Raw genomic sequence first — 15,364 nt, forward strand, 5'->3', positions numbered from 1 at the left:
AGTACTGCATTTGATCCCTCTCTCTGGTTACGGTTCATTTTCACTTTGCCTACACATACACCGAATAGTCAGGCATATTCTTTGCATATTCTCCTCTGTCCTCATACTCCTGACAACACTGAGATAACCAAACAATTCTTCTTCACCCAAGGGGTTAACTACTGCACTGTAATAATAATAATAATAATGTTTATTGGACAAAAAATATTTACATACAAAGATTTACAAAAAGAAAAAAAAGACTCAGTCCAAGCCCATGTGGAGCAGAGCTCTTAGGGCAATAATACAACTACAATAATATCATCAATTAAGTAAAAATAAAAAATAAAGTAAATATGGATATAGATATACAAAATGTACGCAAAATATACATAATCATATGTATATAAATAGATTCATATAAATGAGATTCTTAGCCTAAAAACAAATGGAAATGCATATTTATATGATAAAGAAGGATTGTGTATGAAAGCTAATGGTATATACATTGAAAAATTGTAGATATTAAGCAAAAAACTCAGTAAAAGAATTAGTTTTACAAATAAAGATTATTCTAAACAATGAAACATACTTGCGTTGTGGTTAGGTAGGCAAGTATAAATATTTATGAATAAAGCTTAATACCCAGATAACAGGAGATTTGTATATGATTTCTTAAAAGACCGAAAGCTAAGCAGTGCCTTTAGATAAGCGGGCAGAGTATTCTAAAGTTTAATACCTTGGTATAGATACGATTGCTCGCCTCTATTAATACGCATGAAAGGAAGAGTTAAGTTTGAATTTCTTGTTCCATATGGATGAACTGATTGTTCCTGAATTATTTTTCGTCTTAAATCTGGAAATTTGTTCAAAATAAGTGTTTGGAACATCATATTCATTAAGGAGAGCTTATAAGTGTCTTCCAGCTTCAATATCGAGAGAGACCGGAAAAGTGGCGATGTATGAGCTAAGTAATCAGCTTATGATTCTTACCAGTCTTGTTTGAATTACAATTAATGGTTGCAAGACATTTTTACTACTACTCCCCCACGCCGTATTGCAGTAATTGTTCAGTGGTCACTTTCCTCTTGGTAAGTGTAGAATAGACTCTTTAGCTGTGGTAATCAACTCTTTTAAGAGAAGAACACTCGAAAATCAAACCATTGTTCTCTAGTCTTGGGTAGTGCCATAGCCTCTGTACTATAGTCTTCCACTGTCTTGGGGTGGAGCTCTCTTGCTTAAGGGTACACTCGGGCACAGTATTCTATCTTATTTCTCTTCCTCTTGTTTTGTTAAAGTTTTTACAGTTTATATAGGAAACATTTATTTTAACGTTGTTACTGTTCTTAGAATATTTTATTTTTTCCTTGTTTGCTTTCCTCACTGGGCTATTTTCTCTGTTGGAGCCCCTGTGCTTATAGCATCGTGCTTTCCAACTAGGGTCGTAGTCTAGCATGTAGTAATAATAATAATGATAATAATAATAATAATAATAGGTTAGAAATCTAAAAAAAAAGAAAATAAATAAAGTGTAGGCTACTGACGCGCACACAGGGGGACAGGCGAAAGCTTATGTTAAAGATGTATGCAGTGAGTGGAGTACACAGATGCAGTATTTCTAAATAAGGACGTGTCTAATTGGTGAATATCCCTCAACAGGTGGGCGAGGTCATGTAATTATAGCTTCTGTGGTCATAAAATATTAAAGTTATAGGAAAATATATGGATTTCGTGGTGTTTTTTAACCCAAAGGCAGCTTGATATGTTTCCAGATCCATTTTTTTTTCTATAAAAGGTTAGATCTCTTCTCTTCAGATGGTTGAATTTGCTTAAAAATGAATTGAACTTTGCTTCGATAGCCAACCATACCTCATTTCACAAACCAGTTTTTAATATTCCCCATAATTAACAAAACTCCAGCTACATAGGCCTATTTTGCTCGTATTCCAAGTTAGGGAGAAAATAAAGTTTTAAAATTCGCTAATGTAGCCAGCTAGGCCTTATTTCACCAATCAGTTTTTTATATTCCCCATAATTGATAAATTTACAGCCACATAGGCCTATTTGACTATGTTAAGTTAGGTAGAAAATAAAGTTTTAAACATCGCTAATGTAGCCAGCTAGGCCTTATTTCACAAACCAATTTTTGTTATATTCCCCAAAATTTATAGATTTCCAGCTACTTAGACCTATTTCTCTCATAAATCAAGTCAGGGAAAACTTAAAGTTTTAAACTTGGCTGATATAGCCAGCCAGGCCCTCTTTCACAAACCAATTTTCTATAGTCCCTATAATTAACCAGTCTCCAGCTACCTAGGCCTATATTTGACTATGTTAAGTTAAGGAGGAGAAAACTAAGCTTTCAGTGGATCAATCACATAAACACACAATCTTTAATAATCTCAGTTTATAAACACGAGATATTTAAAGAAAACAACTCGAGATAAAATAGTTGTGAAGGTCTTAACGATAAGATAAGGTAGAACAATCTCTGATCATCGAAATAAAGACGGTACACAGATGTTATATTCATAACACACACACACACACACACACACACACAGACACACACACACACACACACACGGCGAGAGAAGCACGCATTAGGAATTATTAATTACAAATAGGCACGGCTATTGAATAGAAATAAGAATCAACAGAATATATACTTCCACTGATATCTACAGTGCTAAATATCTGTGATTATAGATAGACTTATTTTCTAGACCGCATTTAAGGTGTACTAGTCTTAGACTAAAGGCTCCCACCGTCACCAATCCGCAGTGGCTAGCTGCGTGGTGATGAAACGGCCAAACCCCAGACAGGAATAAGGAGATAACTGAGGACTTTGTCCTGCAGCAGATTAGAGACAGCTGCATTTGTTGTTTTATATATATATATATCTATATATATATATATATATATATATATATATATATATATATATATATAGAGAGAGAGAGAGAGAGAGAGAGAGAGAGAGAGAGAGAGAGAGAGAGAGAGAGAGAGAGAGAGAGAGAGCTCATCTTTTTATTTAGGGAGATTATTATTATTATTATTATTATTATTATTATTATTATTATTATTATTATTATTATTATTATTATTATTATTATTAGCTAAGCTACATCGCTAGTTGGAAAAGCAGAATGCTATAAGCCCAAGGGCTCCAATAGAGAAGAATATAGCCCAGCGAGAAAAGGAAATAGATAAACTAACGAATAAAGAAAGGTTTTTACTAATTTCAACCCCTTTGAGAAATTTGTCAAATCATTGATAGAATTATAATACGCTAACGCTAATGTTTAATCCACTATATTTTCAGAATTTCAAGTAATCTTGAAACTAGAAGTTCAAACTTGCAGCAAATGTTTTTATAATAATAATAATAATAACAACAATAATAATAATAATAATAATAATAATAATAATAATAATAATAATAATAATAATAATAATAATAATAATAATAAATAATAAATCCAAGTTCATTAAAAAGGTATAAAATGTTCTAAAAGTTCGCTAAAAACTTAATTGCTTTAAAAAACAGCCACTGTTCATAAATGTATTTATCAAATGTGGTCACATGATCCATTGTTGGTACCGGGAAGTACATTCAAAACCAGGTTGTAAGTTAGAGGAAAGCAAAAAAGTAAAGTTATATAGAGGAAAAACAGCAAAACAAAAAAGAAGAATATGATGGACTTTTCTTGAGAGCTCTTGTTGTTTGGCACTCAATATAAGAATGATATATATGTACGCGCTAAGTAAACACATTGGTCTAATGGATGCTAGCTTACGATGTATAAGTCGAATTATTCATTTTCTTTCATGATTGGGCTAGTTTTAACCTGTTGGAGCCCTTAGGTTTACAGCATCGTGCTATATTCAACTATAGTTAATTCTTTTTAGTGAGGCAGATTTGTACCGACTCGCAACGGTGCCCTTTTAGTTCGGAAAAGTTTCCTGATCGCTGATTGGTTGGAAAAGTTAATTTTAACCAATCAAAGAGCAGGAAACTTTTCAGAGCTAAAAGGGCACCGCTCTGAGTAGGTGCAAATGCGCCTCATTAAAAAAATGAGGGTTGTAGCTTTGCAAATAATAATAATAATAATAATAATAATAATAATAATAATAATAATAATAATAATAATAATAAAAACAACGACAATAATAATAATAATAATAATGATAATAATAATAATAATAACTAGAGGAGCACTCAGTAGAGTGCAGACCTCCGCTGCGGCAGCTTATATCTCGACCTTTTGCTCGACCTTGACCTATGACCCTAACACGTATTAATTGGCGTGGATTTCCATACACTCAAATATGAACCAAGTTTGAAGTCTCTGTGACAACAATGTCCAAATTTATAACTGATTACTTGAATTGGACATTTTGCTTGACCGTGAACTTGACCTTTGACCTTGACCTTCCATAATTTAATCATTTCCAGCTTTTTACATAACGGTTAATCCTTTAAAGTTTCATTACTCTACGATAAAAATTGTAGTTAGGAAGCTGTTTTGTCTTTTCCCATCATTAGGCCTAGTACTACACTGTAGGCCTATTCTAGAAGTTTTATTCCAGCTATGACCAATTTGTGGAATGATCTTCATAAGTTTTTATAGTTTATCTATGACAAAAAATCTTACTGTTTTTACTGTTCTTAAATTATTTTATTTTATTTTTCACCATTTCTCTTGTTGCTTATTTACTTAATTATTTCCTTTCCTCGCTGGGCTATTTTTTCCTTGTTGGAGCCCTTTGACCTTTAACATCATATGCTTTTGCCAACTAGGATTATAGCTTAGCTAATAATAATGATACATACATACATACATATACCAAAGGCACTTCCCCCAATTTTGGGGGGTAGCCGACATCAACAATGAAACAAAACAAAAAAGGGGATCTCTACTCTCTACGTTCCTCCAGCCTAACCAGGGACTCAGCTGAGTTCAGCTGGTACTGCTAGGGTGCCACAGCCCACCCTCCCACATTATCCACCACAGATGAAGCTTCATAATGCTGAATCCCCTACTGCTGCTACCTCCGCGGTCATCTAAGGCACCGGAGGAAGCAGCAGGGCCTACCGGAACTGCGTCACAATTGCTCGCCATTCATTCCTATTTCTAGCACGCTCTCTTGCCTCTCTCACATCTATCCTCCTATCACCCAGAGCTTTCTTCACACCATCCATCCACCCAAACCTTGGCCTTCCTCTTGTACTTCTCCCATCAACTCTTGCATTCATCCCCTTCTTTAGCAGACAGCCATTTTCCATTCTCTCAACATGGCCAAACCACCTCAACACATTCATATCCACTCTAGCCGCTAACTCATTTCTTACACCCGTTCTCACTCTCACCACTTCGTTCCTAACCCTATCTACTCGAGATACACCAGCCATACTCCTCAGACACTTCATCTCAAACACATTCAATTTCTGTCTCTCCATCACTTTCATTCCCCACAACTCCGATCCATACATCACAGTTGGCACAATCACTTTCTCATACAGAACTCTCTTTACATTCATGCCCAACCCTCTATTTTTTACTACTCCCTTAACTGCCCCCAACACTTTGCAACCTTCATTGACTCTCTGACGTACATCTGCTTCCACTCCACCATTTGCTGCAACAACAGACCCCAAGTACTTAAACTGATCCACCTCCTCAAGTAACTCTCCATTCAACATGACATTCAACCTTGCACCACCTTCCCTTCTCGCACATCTCATAACCTTACTCTTACCCACATTAACTCTCAACTTCCTTCTCTCACACACCCTTCCAAATTCTGTCACTAGTCGGTCAAGCTTCTCTTCTGTGTCTGCTACCAGTACAGTATCATCCGCAAACAACAACTGATTTACCTCCCATTCATGATCATTCTCGCCTACCAGTTTTAATCCTCGTCCAAGCACTCGAGCATTCACCTCTCTCACCACTCCATCAACATACAAGTTAAACAACCACGGCGACATTACACATCACTGTCTCAGCCCCACTCTCACCGGAAACCAATCACTCACTTCATTTCCTATTCTAACATATGCTTTACTACCTTTGTAGAAACTTTTCACTGCTTGCAACAACCTTCCACCAACTCCATATAACCTCATCACATTCCACATTGCTTCCCTATCAACTCTATCATATGCTTTCTCCAGATCCATAAACGCAACATACACCTCCTTACCTTTTGCTAAATATTTCTCGCATATCTGCCTAACTGTAAAAATCTGATTCATACAACCCCTACCTCTTCTAAAACCACCCTGTACTTCCAAGATTACATTCTCTGTTTTATCCTTAATCCTATTAATCATTACTCTACCATACACTTTTCCAACTACACTCAACAAACTAATACCTCTTGAATTACAACACTCATGCACATCTCCCTTACCCTTATATAGTGGTACAATACATGCACAAACCCAATCTACTGGTACCATTGACAACACAAAACACATATTAAACAATCTCACCAACCATTCAAGTACAGTCACACCCCCTGCCTTCAACATCTCAGCTTTCACACCATCCATACCAGATGCTTTTCCTACTCTCGTTTCATCTAGTGCTCTCCTCACTTCCTCTATTGTAATCTCTCTCTCATTCTCATCTCCCATCACTTGCACCTCAACACCTGGAACAGCAATTATATCTGCCTCCCTATTATCCTCAACATTCAGCAAACTTTCAAAATATTCCACCCACCTTTTCCTTGCCTCCTCTCCTTTTAACAACCTTCCATTTCCATCTTTCGCTGTCTCTTCAATTCTTGCGCCAGCCTTCCTTACTCTCTTCACTTCTTTCCAAAACTTCTTCTTATTCTCTTCATATGACTGACCCAGTCCCTGACCCCACCTCAGGTCAGCTGCCCTCTTTGCCTCACGTACCTTGCGCTTTACTTCCACATTTTTCTCTCTATATTTTTCATACTTCTCTATACTATTACTCTGCAGCCATTTTCCAAAAGCCCTCTTTTTCTCTTCCACTTTTACCTTCACTCCTTCATTCCACCATTCACTGCCCTTCCTCATGCTGCCTCCAACAACCTTCTTGCCACATACATCACTTGCAATCCCAACAAAATTTTCTTTTACTAACTTCCACTCCTCCTCTAAATTACCAGTTTCTCTTACTCTCACCTCGTCATATGCCATTTTCAACCTTTCCTGATATTTACTTTTTACCGCCGGTTTTATTAGCTCTTCAACCCTCACTAGCTCCCTTTTACATCCACCTACTCTATTCACCCACTCTTTTGCTACAACTAATAATAATAATAATAATAATAATAATAATAATAATAATAATAATAATAATAATAATAATAATAATAATAATAATAATGCGCCATATGTAAGTTTATTTCTTTGAAAAATGTTAAATCATTACGAACAACAGATATGAGAGAGAGAGAGAGAGAGAGAGAGAGAGAGAGAGAGAGAGAGAGAGAGAGAGAGAGAGAGAGAGAGAGAGAGAGAGAGAGAGAGAGAGAGATGTTAGTAAGTGGTCTTAGCTTGGCAAATGATAATAATAATAATAATAATAATAATAATAATAATAATAACATCAATAATAATAATAATAATAATAATAATAATAATAATAATAATAATAATAATAATAATAATAATAATAATAATAATGGTTCTAGGCTCATTTGTTTATAAATATAGACACGCCCACTTGGCAAGTTGCCTTCTTACGTAAATTGAAGAGGATTCTGCATAGCAAATATAAATCGTGAATCATAATTTCAAAAGCTACATGACTAATCAACGCTCAGCATGTTATAAATGTTTATTATAGCGTAACCAGTCCATTGCAGGACAAAGACCTCAGACATGTCCTTCCATTCGCGTCTGTTTATGGTCTTTCTCTTCTATTCCTATGCCAGTTTAAACTAGGACATTTTCGTAGTTCGTCGGTCCAGCATCTTCTCTTCCTTCCCCCTGCTTATTTTGCAATCTCTAGGGATCCATTCGGTTATTCTTAATGTCCATCTATTATCTGTCATTCTCATTATATGTCCCGTCCATGGCCATTTCTTTCTCTTATATGTTAAAGTATCGTCTATTTTAGATTCTCTCGGATCCATGTTACTCTTATTCCGTCTCTTAGTGTTATTCCCATCATTACTAATTTCATAGCTCTTTGAGTTGTAACTAGCATAGGCATATGTTCTTAGGATTTAGTAAGGCTGTTTATAATAGCAAACGTTATATCCTATTTTTTTTCTTTTTTACTTTTGTTGTCTAGCATCTGGCATTTCTCGAAATGATAAGTTTAATCAAAACAGACAGTGGCGAAGTTCATAGTCGAACAGCGCCCGGCTTTTTAATTGATCGTATTGGCAATGAGAGAGAGAGAGAGAGAGAGAGAGAGAGAGAGAGAGAGAGAGAGAGAGAGAGAGAGAGAGAGAGAGAGAGAGAGAGAGAGAGAGAGAGAGAGAGAGAGAGAGATGCTTTTATATTGAAGTCGTTATGAATGAAGATCGAAAATAATAGAAAAAGTTCTTGATGACAGGTGTCGACTCCTGGTAAAACATCTATTTAATTAGAAGCTCAAGATAGAGATGCCTCGGTTAGACTTCGCCTGTCGTCTCTATCTTGAACTTTTTATTCAATACTTCTCCATTCATCACCTCCTACATCGCACTCCATAGTCCTAAACCGTGTAGGCCTGGGTCTTCCAACTCTTCTAGCGCCTCCTCTTTGGAGGAGGTGGTATGCTAGTAAGGCTACCAGAAGGCTATAGGCCCCTGGGCTTATAGCATCCTGCTTTTCCCAACTAGTAATAATAATAAAAATAAATAAATGAATAACTAAATAATAATAATAATAATAATAATAATAATAATAATAATAATAATAATAATAATAATAATAATAATAATAATAATAATAATAGTGCCTTCTTGAGCCCAATTGGTGAGCTAATCTTCTTGGGGACTACGAAGGGCATGCCCAAACCATCTTCATCTACCCCTCATCATGATCTCATCCTCATATGGCACTCGAGTAATTCTCTTATAGTTTCATTTCTACAGTAATCCTGTCCTGCCACTTAACTCCCGATATCCTTCTGAAGGATATATATATATATATATATATATATATATATATATATATATATATATATATATATATATATATATATATATATATATATATACACACACACACACACACACATATATATATATATATATATTTATATATATATATATATATATATATATATATATATATATATATATATATATATATATATATATATATATATATATATATATATATATATATATATATATATATATATATATATATATATATATATATATATATATATGTCATGTATCTGTACGTGCAAAAGTTAGAAAATATATTTTGTTAATATTATCCTTATTCAACCTTACGTAATTTTATATTCTTGTAGTTATTTTATTCATAATATGGAATTGTAATACATCGTAAAGATAAAAATAGTAGAAGAATTTAAAATAAACTTTCCAAGTGTAACTATTTATGATGAGACTGAAGTTATGCGTGCAGACGATTACCGGGTTATAAGCAGAGTTGCCAGTTTGGCCTTTTTTCCGGCCAAAAAAAACTCAAATTTGACCTTTTGTATTTAAATAGGTTGGCCTTTAGTAATATGAAAAAAGCCGAGCCTTAAATACTATATTTTTTACCTTTTTCTATTAATGGGTTGACCTTTTAAAGCCTCTGTTGATTAGAAATTGACCTTTTCTCATTTAGAAAACCTGGCAACCCTGGTTATAAGTGTGTGCCGGAAATGTTTAGAAGAATGCTCATTCCTTGTTATAAACTTTGATGGAGTTGTTCTATTCAAAATAATTTTCTTTAATTTACAAAAATATAGATTTGTTTTTATTTTAATTGAAATTTATCGATATAAAATATTTAAATAAGAATATATAAATAATATTGACTAAATATTTTTAGGTTTTAGTGTTTAATGGAGTTGTTCTACTCAAAATAATTTTCTTTATTTAACAAAACTATAAATTTATTTCTATTATTATTGAGTTATATTCAAATAAAATACTCAAATAAGTATACATAAATAATATTGACTAAATATTTTTTGGTTTTAGTGTTGAATAGGTAATAAAAAAGGATAAAATTAAATAGTCTGCAGAAAACTACTCCAAGAAAGTTTACTACCGCGCGTAGACTATGAACTCGCCACCAGCATTTGGATAAGGAATGGTTCACCAGTTATTTTTAGGATTAGGTGTTTGCTGTTTGCACTCTAAACACATCCCATATTCCTCCCGCCGCTCCTGCTTTATTACACAAAAATGGAGAGTCCTGCTTTACCAATGACAATGGACAGGGATTCCCTTCATCAGCTGATGGGGGAAATTGACACAGTTATACTAGACTGCGATGGTAAGTGATTAGGATAAGATAACTTATTTAAGCATTATTTTTTAATCTCCTTTGTCATATTTCGAAGCTTTTTCCTGTGGTAAAGTAGGTCAAATTAACCTTTGCCTGTGGTAAAGTAGGTCAGATTTATCTCTTAGTAGGTAGCAATTTATATGGCTTAGTTATTCTTGACTTTTAAGCTCTGAGAAAAGTAGTTTTTGAAGTTCCCATAGATTCTTAACTAATGGTAGGCCGGCCGGCTTAATACGAACAGTTTAGCATTATTATTATTATTATAATTATTATTATTATTACTGAGGTTCCGGCATTTATATTAATTAGGTAATATGTACTTCAGAGTGGTCTAGTATCTCCGAAATGAGTATATTAATTTCCTATCAAAATGAAGGTCAGATTTATTGAACACAATATAGTGTAGTGCCAGATATATTCAATTTTGATATCTTAAATTCAGCCTTGATCTAATCAATAGATTTGCCATTAATTGAACATCAAATTGATAAGTGCTGGTGCACAGTACATAGTCTTGATCTACTGCAAAGTTGATGAAAATTATCTATTTTATTTTTCCTTGTTTCCTTTTCTCACTTGGGCTATTTTCCCTGTTGGAGCCCCTGCGCTTATAGCATCCTACTTTCCCAACTAGGGTTATAGCGTAGCAAGTGATAATAATAATAATTGTATGAAATAAGTTCTGTTAGGAACCCTTGTATAACGATGGACAGGAACACGTATATAGAACACCTCCGAACCTAACCTATATGCCGTTTCCTTACCTACTTACCTAACGGGAGCTAGCACCCCCCTTCGACTGCCACATTCTTAGTGATAGGGTTGGAGATAAGGGAGTTAAACGATACATACAGTCCTGCTTTTGTTTTTCTGGAATTGCTAATAGTTAATCGTAAGAAATTGATCTGCGGTGCCTCCTCACACATGCGTTTTACACTAAGCTTGTTATTTCATCCATTTTTATTTTTAGAGATACTCTATATTAGGTTCATATGGCATTTTATAACTGTGTTTTCATTTTCAAATGGCTTAAAAGTTATGAACTTTTTTTAGTTTATCTGGAATTATATCATAATAATGTGAGTGCTGTATATTTTAAGGTTATTCCTACACAGATACAAACCCCCGTGTCCTTTAGTAACAAGACAAACTCCCCAACCTTCCCATTATTAAAGGAGTTACGATTGTATTGTTAAGAAAAATGTAAATTACGTTACTGATTACTTCTCCAGAGTTCTTGTTGAATGTATATTTACTAATGCTGATTGAGGTGAAATGCAAATTACATTACTAATAGTTTGCCGTTTCCTCCAGTGTTCTAGTTGAATGTATGTTTGATAATGCTGAGTGAGGCGAAATTGTGATATGCTATTGGGTAAATTTTTAGAGCCCATAATTATTTACATAATTTCTGTATCTTTCTATCTCCCAATAATATCAATTTGAACAACTTCTCTGCCACATTCCTGCAAATAAAGTATAAAAATTTGTCAGTCCATGATTCACCAATAATAATTGTTACTTTTTTTTTGCATGACACAATATTTGCCACTGATTCATATGGAGAAGTACAGTATAGTTCAGTATTTATATTTACTACTATTTTTGTACTCTCTTCAGAATGCCCAAAATTTAATCACAACCAATTTTCATAAACGTTTCTTTTGCTAAGAATGGTGCATTTGAAGTGAGATTTCTTCACCTAACCTATCATTGCCATTATGTAGCAAGGGGCACTAGATCTTTACCTACCTGAACTCAGGCAAGTTTCGAATATGGTGGAAGACATTAACAGGCTAAAGTTATATTTTTGTGTATGATGTCAGTGTCTTGTCATTGTTAATTTCTGGCAATACTGGTAAAGAAGAAAAGTTGTTCAAATTATTGTACTATTAAAACTAACAGCCTTGAAAAAATAGCCATAGTGTATACTATATTATAGATAATCATAGTGTAAATTATTATGGGTTTGTTAAGTACTATGTGTTAGGTTAGGTTCGGACTTTTCTAGCTAAGTGTGGACTTTTCTAGCTAAGTGTGCAACAACCCATTCAAGTAACCGTTAGCAATTCCCATACAGTACTATTTTATGTTGTCTTAGTTTTTAGGAATTGTACAAAATGGATCAAGGGCCTTTATATAAGCTCTTATGTATACTGTATTATTTACAATTTGATTCTGAAAACAAGAGCTATCCTTTTTCTTAATCAGTCTGCCAACTTAAGCATAGACTATGTTGGATGCAAGAAATCTGACGAAGAATAGGCCTACTCATTTTGCTTTTGAAATCATCTTTGAGGAAATGTGAACAGAATTTTAAAACTTGCTTTTGTCTTATTAATGAAAAATTCATCTACAATTTTCTGCAGATTTAAACAGCAACAGGAAATAATGGTTATATAACACTACTACTAAATCTTTATCCAAGCCCTCGCCACTCCTGATTAACTTCAGTTCGTAATCTATACAGTTGGCTCTCCATCTTTGTTGGGAGCTAGGCAACAGACACACCCACAAAGTGTGAAAATCAGCGTAAAATTGATTCCGTACAATTGGTCTACTCATAACCCTTTGAAACGCAGACCACTGCCTATGAGCGGTTGACTAACGCACTATGTGACCAGCTGTACTGCACTACATTGATTTCATGTGGTTTTTATCGTGGTACCGTTGTTCATATTACTTTACAAAGGTAATTGTACATTACTAACACATTTTCAATATTTAACTTAGCCGGTGATTATAATAGCTGCAACTCTGTTGCTCGACAGAAAACTCTACGGAAAAAATTCGCCAGCGATCGCTATACAGGTTGCGGGTGTGCCCAACAGCGCCATCTGTCGTCCAAGTACCCAGTACTCAATGTAAACAAAGAACTCAATTTTCTCTCTGTCGTGCTACCGGCAAGACCTACTAATTCGCTGTTGCTAACTGGATTTGTTTTCACAACTATTTGGTGAAGTACACTATTCTAGTTTTGAGCTTTCGCTGTGCAGGCTTTCTCTTCAAAAATCCTTGCATTCTTTTGTTGATTACGGATTATTTGTTGATGACTTTGGATAGTTTTTGATTTCCCCTTTGACCAATTCAAAATGGCTGACCCTTCTCAAGTCCCAAAATTTAGGAAGTGTAATGCTAGGGACTGTTCAAGGCGTCTTCCGAAGGCCTCTATCGACCCTCACACTGTTTGTTCCAATTGTCGGGATAAAACCTGTCAATTGGAAGATCGATGTGAGGAGTGCGTTGGGCTTTCGGAATTCGATTTTATCGAATTCCAAAAATATACACGTAGGCTAGAGAGAGATAGAATTAGGAGAAGTTCCTCTCGATCTATTGACATTTCCTCTCCTCATGCCCCACAACCTATTCCTTCCCCTGTAGTGGTTGCTCCTAACCCCCCTTCTGGCACTCAGGAACCTTCGATGGCTGATATGATGCGTGCCATCCAAGCTCTGGGTGAGAGAGTTGAGTCACTGGCTAGTGACCGTAATCAGCTCATGGCAGATGTCAAGGAGCTGAAGTGTAAAAGTGCAGTGGGAAGTGACAAAGTGAGTGATAGTGTTGTGGATAGTGTTGCGCTTGAGGGTTCGTCTGTTCGTGCCTGTCGTCCTCCTAGTCCGGGACCTCTTGCAAGCTCCCAAGTCCAGGGGAGAAGCAATGTCGTACGACAAATGGGTTCGAGAGGCTTTAATCAGCGAACAGACGTTCCCTCTGTGGTTTCGGGCGTATCTACCCAAGATCGCCCCCACCACACAAAGACGAGAGAGCCCATTTATACCTCGTCTGCGGAAGAGGTTTCTCGCAAGAAACCATGGACCAAGGTCTCACGACCGTTGAAGCGCAAGTCGGTCCCTTCCGCGCAAGTCCAACGGCCCAGTTGTAGCCACTGGGTCAGTTCGGACTCGCTGCAGTCATCCGATGACTGCTCACCTCCTAAGAGAGGCAAAGCGGTACCGCCTCAGACAGTTACACCGTCTGTCGCCGCACCTGCTCCTGCAGACCCTAAGTGGTCTTTGCTGCAGAGCATGCAGTCCCAATTAACGTCTCTGATGCAGGACTTGCGTGCGGAGAAGGTTGCTGCTGCACCAGCTAGTACAGCCTCTTGCCTACAACCAACCACACTCTCGGTTGTGCGTCCTGTGGACGCTGAGGCGACCTTCTTGCGCACTCCAGTTGAGAGAGTTCCGCCACCCATGCGTTCCAGTGTGCCCTGCCAGCCGCATGTTGACGTTCAGCGACGCACGGAGCCTTCCGTTGACGTTCGTGAGGTACAACAACCGTCAGAGTTGTTTTGTTTTGACGCGGTGCGTCAACCTCCGCAACCCAGTGTGGTTGCCACTGCTCACCCACATCAGGCTAGACAGTCTGGAGTAGACGCTGTGCGTCCCCGCGCTGCTATGGTTGTTGCCAGCTCACAGACTGGGCAACAGTTCCATGACGTTGCGTCCGGTTCAGTCATGCGTGCACCCGTGCGACCGGACTCAGCTAACCAGCCGTTACCTACTCCATTGCCGCTTCCTCCTCAATACTCGGATGATGGTCTTTCTGATGATGATGGTGCTGCACACGTAGATGAACCACATTCGGATCTTGACGAGCCTAAGTCTACGCAACCCTCTTTGGACTTTAGGAAGGTTTTAGCACTGTTCAAAGAGATGTTTCCGGACCAGTTTGTGTCTGTGGCTCCGCGCTCTCCTCCGTCAGAGTTTGTTTTAGGTATGCAGTCATCCTCGCCTGCCTTTACTAGACTCGTCCTCGCACGCTCGTCCAAGAGAGCTTTACGAGTGATAGGAGAATGGATGCAGTCCAAAAAGAGTCTAGGGAAGACAGCCTTTACGTTTCCCCCTGCTAGACTCTCTTCTAGATCGAGCGTCTGGTATGCCACGGGAGAAGTTCTCGGCTTGGGAGTTCCTGCCTCTGCCCAGGGCG

General features: G+C 36.6%; 2 protein-coding genes across 2 annotated transcripts in view; one reads left to right on the forward strand and one right to left on the reverse strand.

Annotated features, from left to right (window-relative positions):
• LOC137615159 (transient receptor potential channel pyrexia-like) overlaps positions 1-15,364 on the reverse strand; it is a 495,727-nt gene that overhangs the window by 465,432 nt on the left and 14,931 nt on the right.
• LOC137615160 (glycerol-3-phosphate phosphatase-like) overlaps positions 10,200-15,364 on the forward strand; it is a 50,032-nt gene continuing 44,867 nt past the window's right edge. The window contains exon 1 of the mRNA XM_068344797.1: positions 10,200-10,423. Within this exon, the coding sequence (XP_068200898.1) occupies positions 10,333-10,423 (91 nt within the window). The 5' untranslated portion in view covers positions 10,200-10,332. The remainder of the gene's footprint in view (positions 10,424-15,364) is intronic.

The sequence above is a fragment of the Palaemon carinicauda genome, chromosome 21 (genome assembly GCF_036898095.1).
Source record: "Palaemon carinicauda isolate YSFRI2023 chromosome 21, ASM3689809v2, whole genome shotgun sequence".
Lineage (NCBI taxonomy): Eukaryota > Metazoa > Arthropoda > Malacostraca > Decapoda > Palaemonidae > Palaemon > Palaemon carinicauda.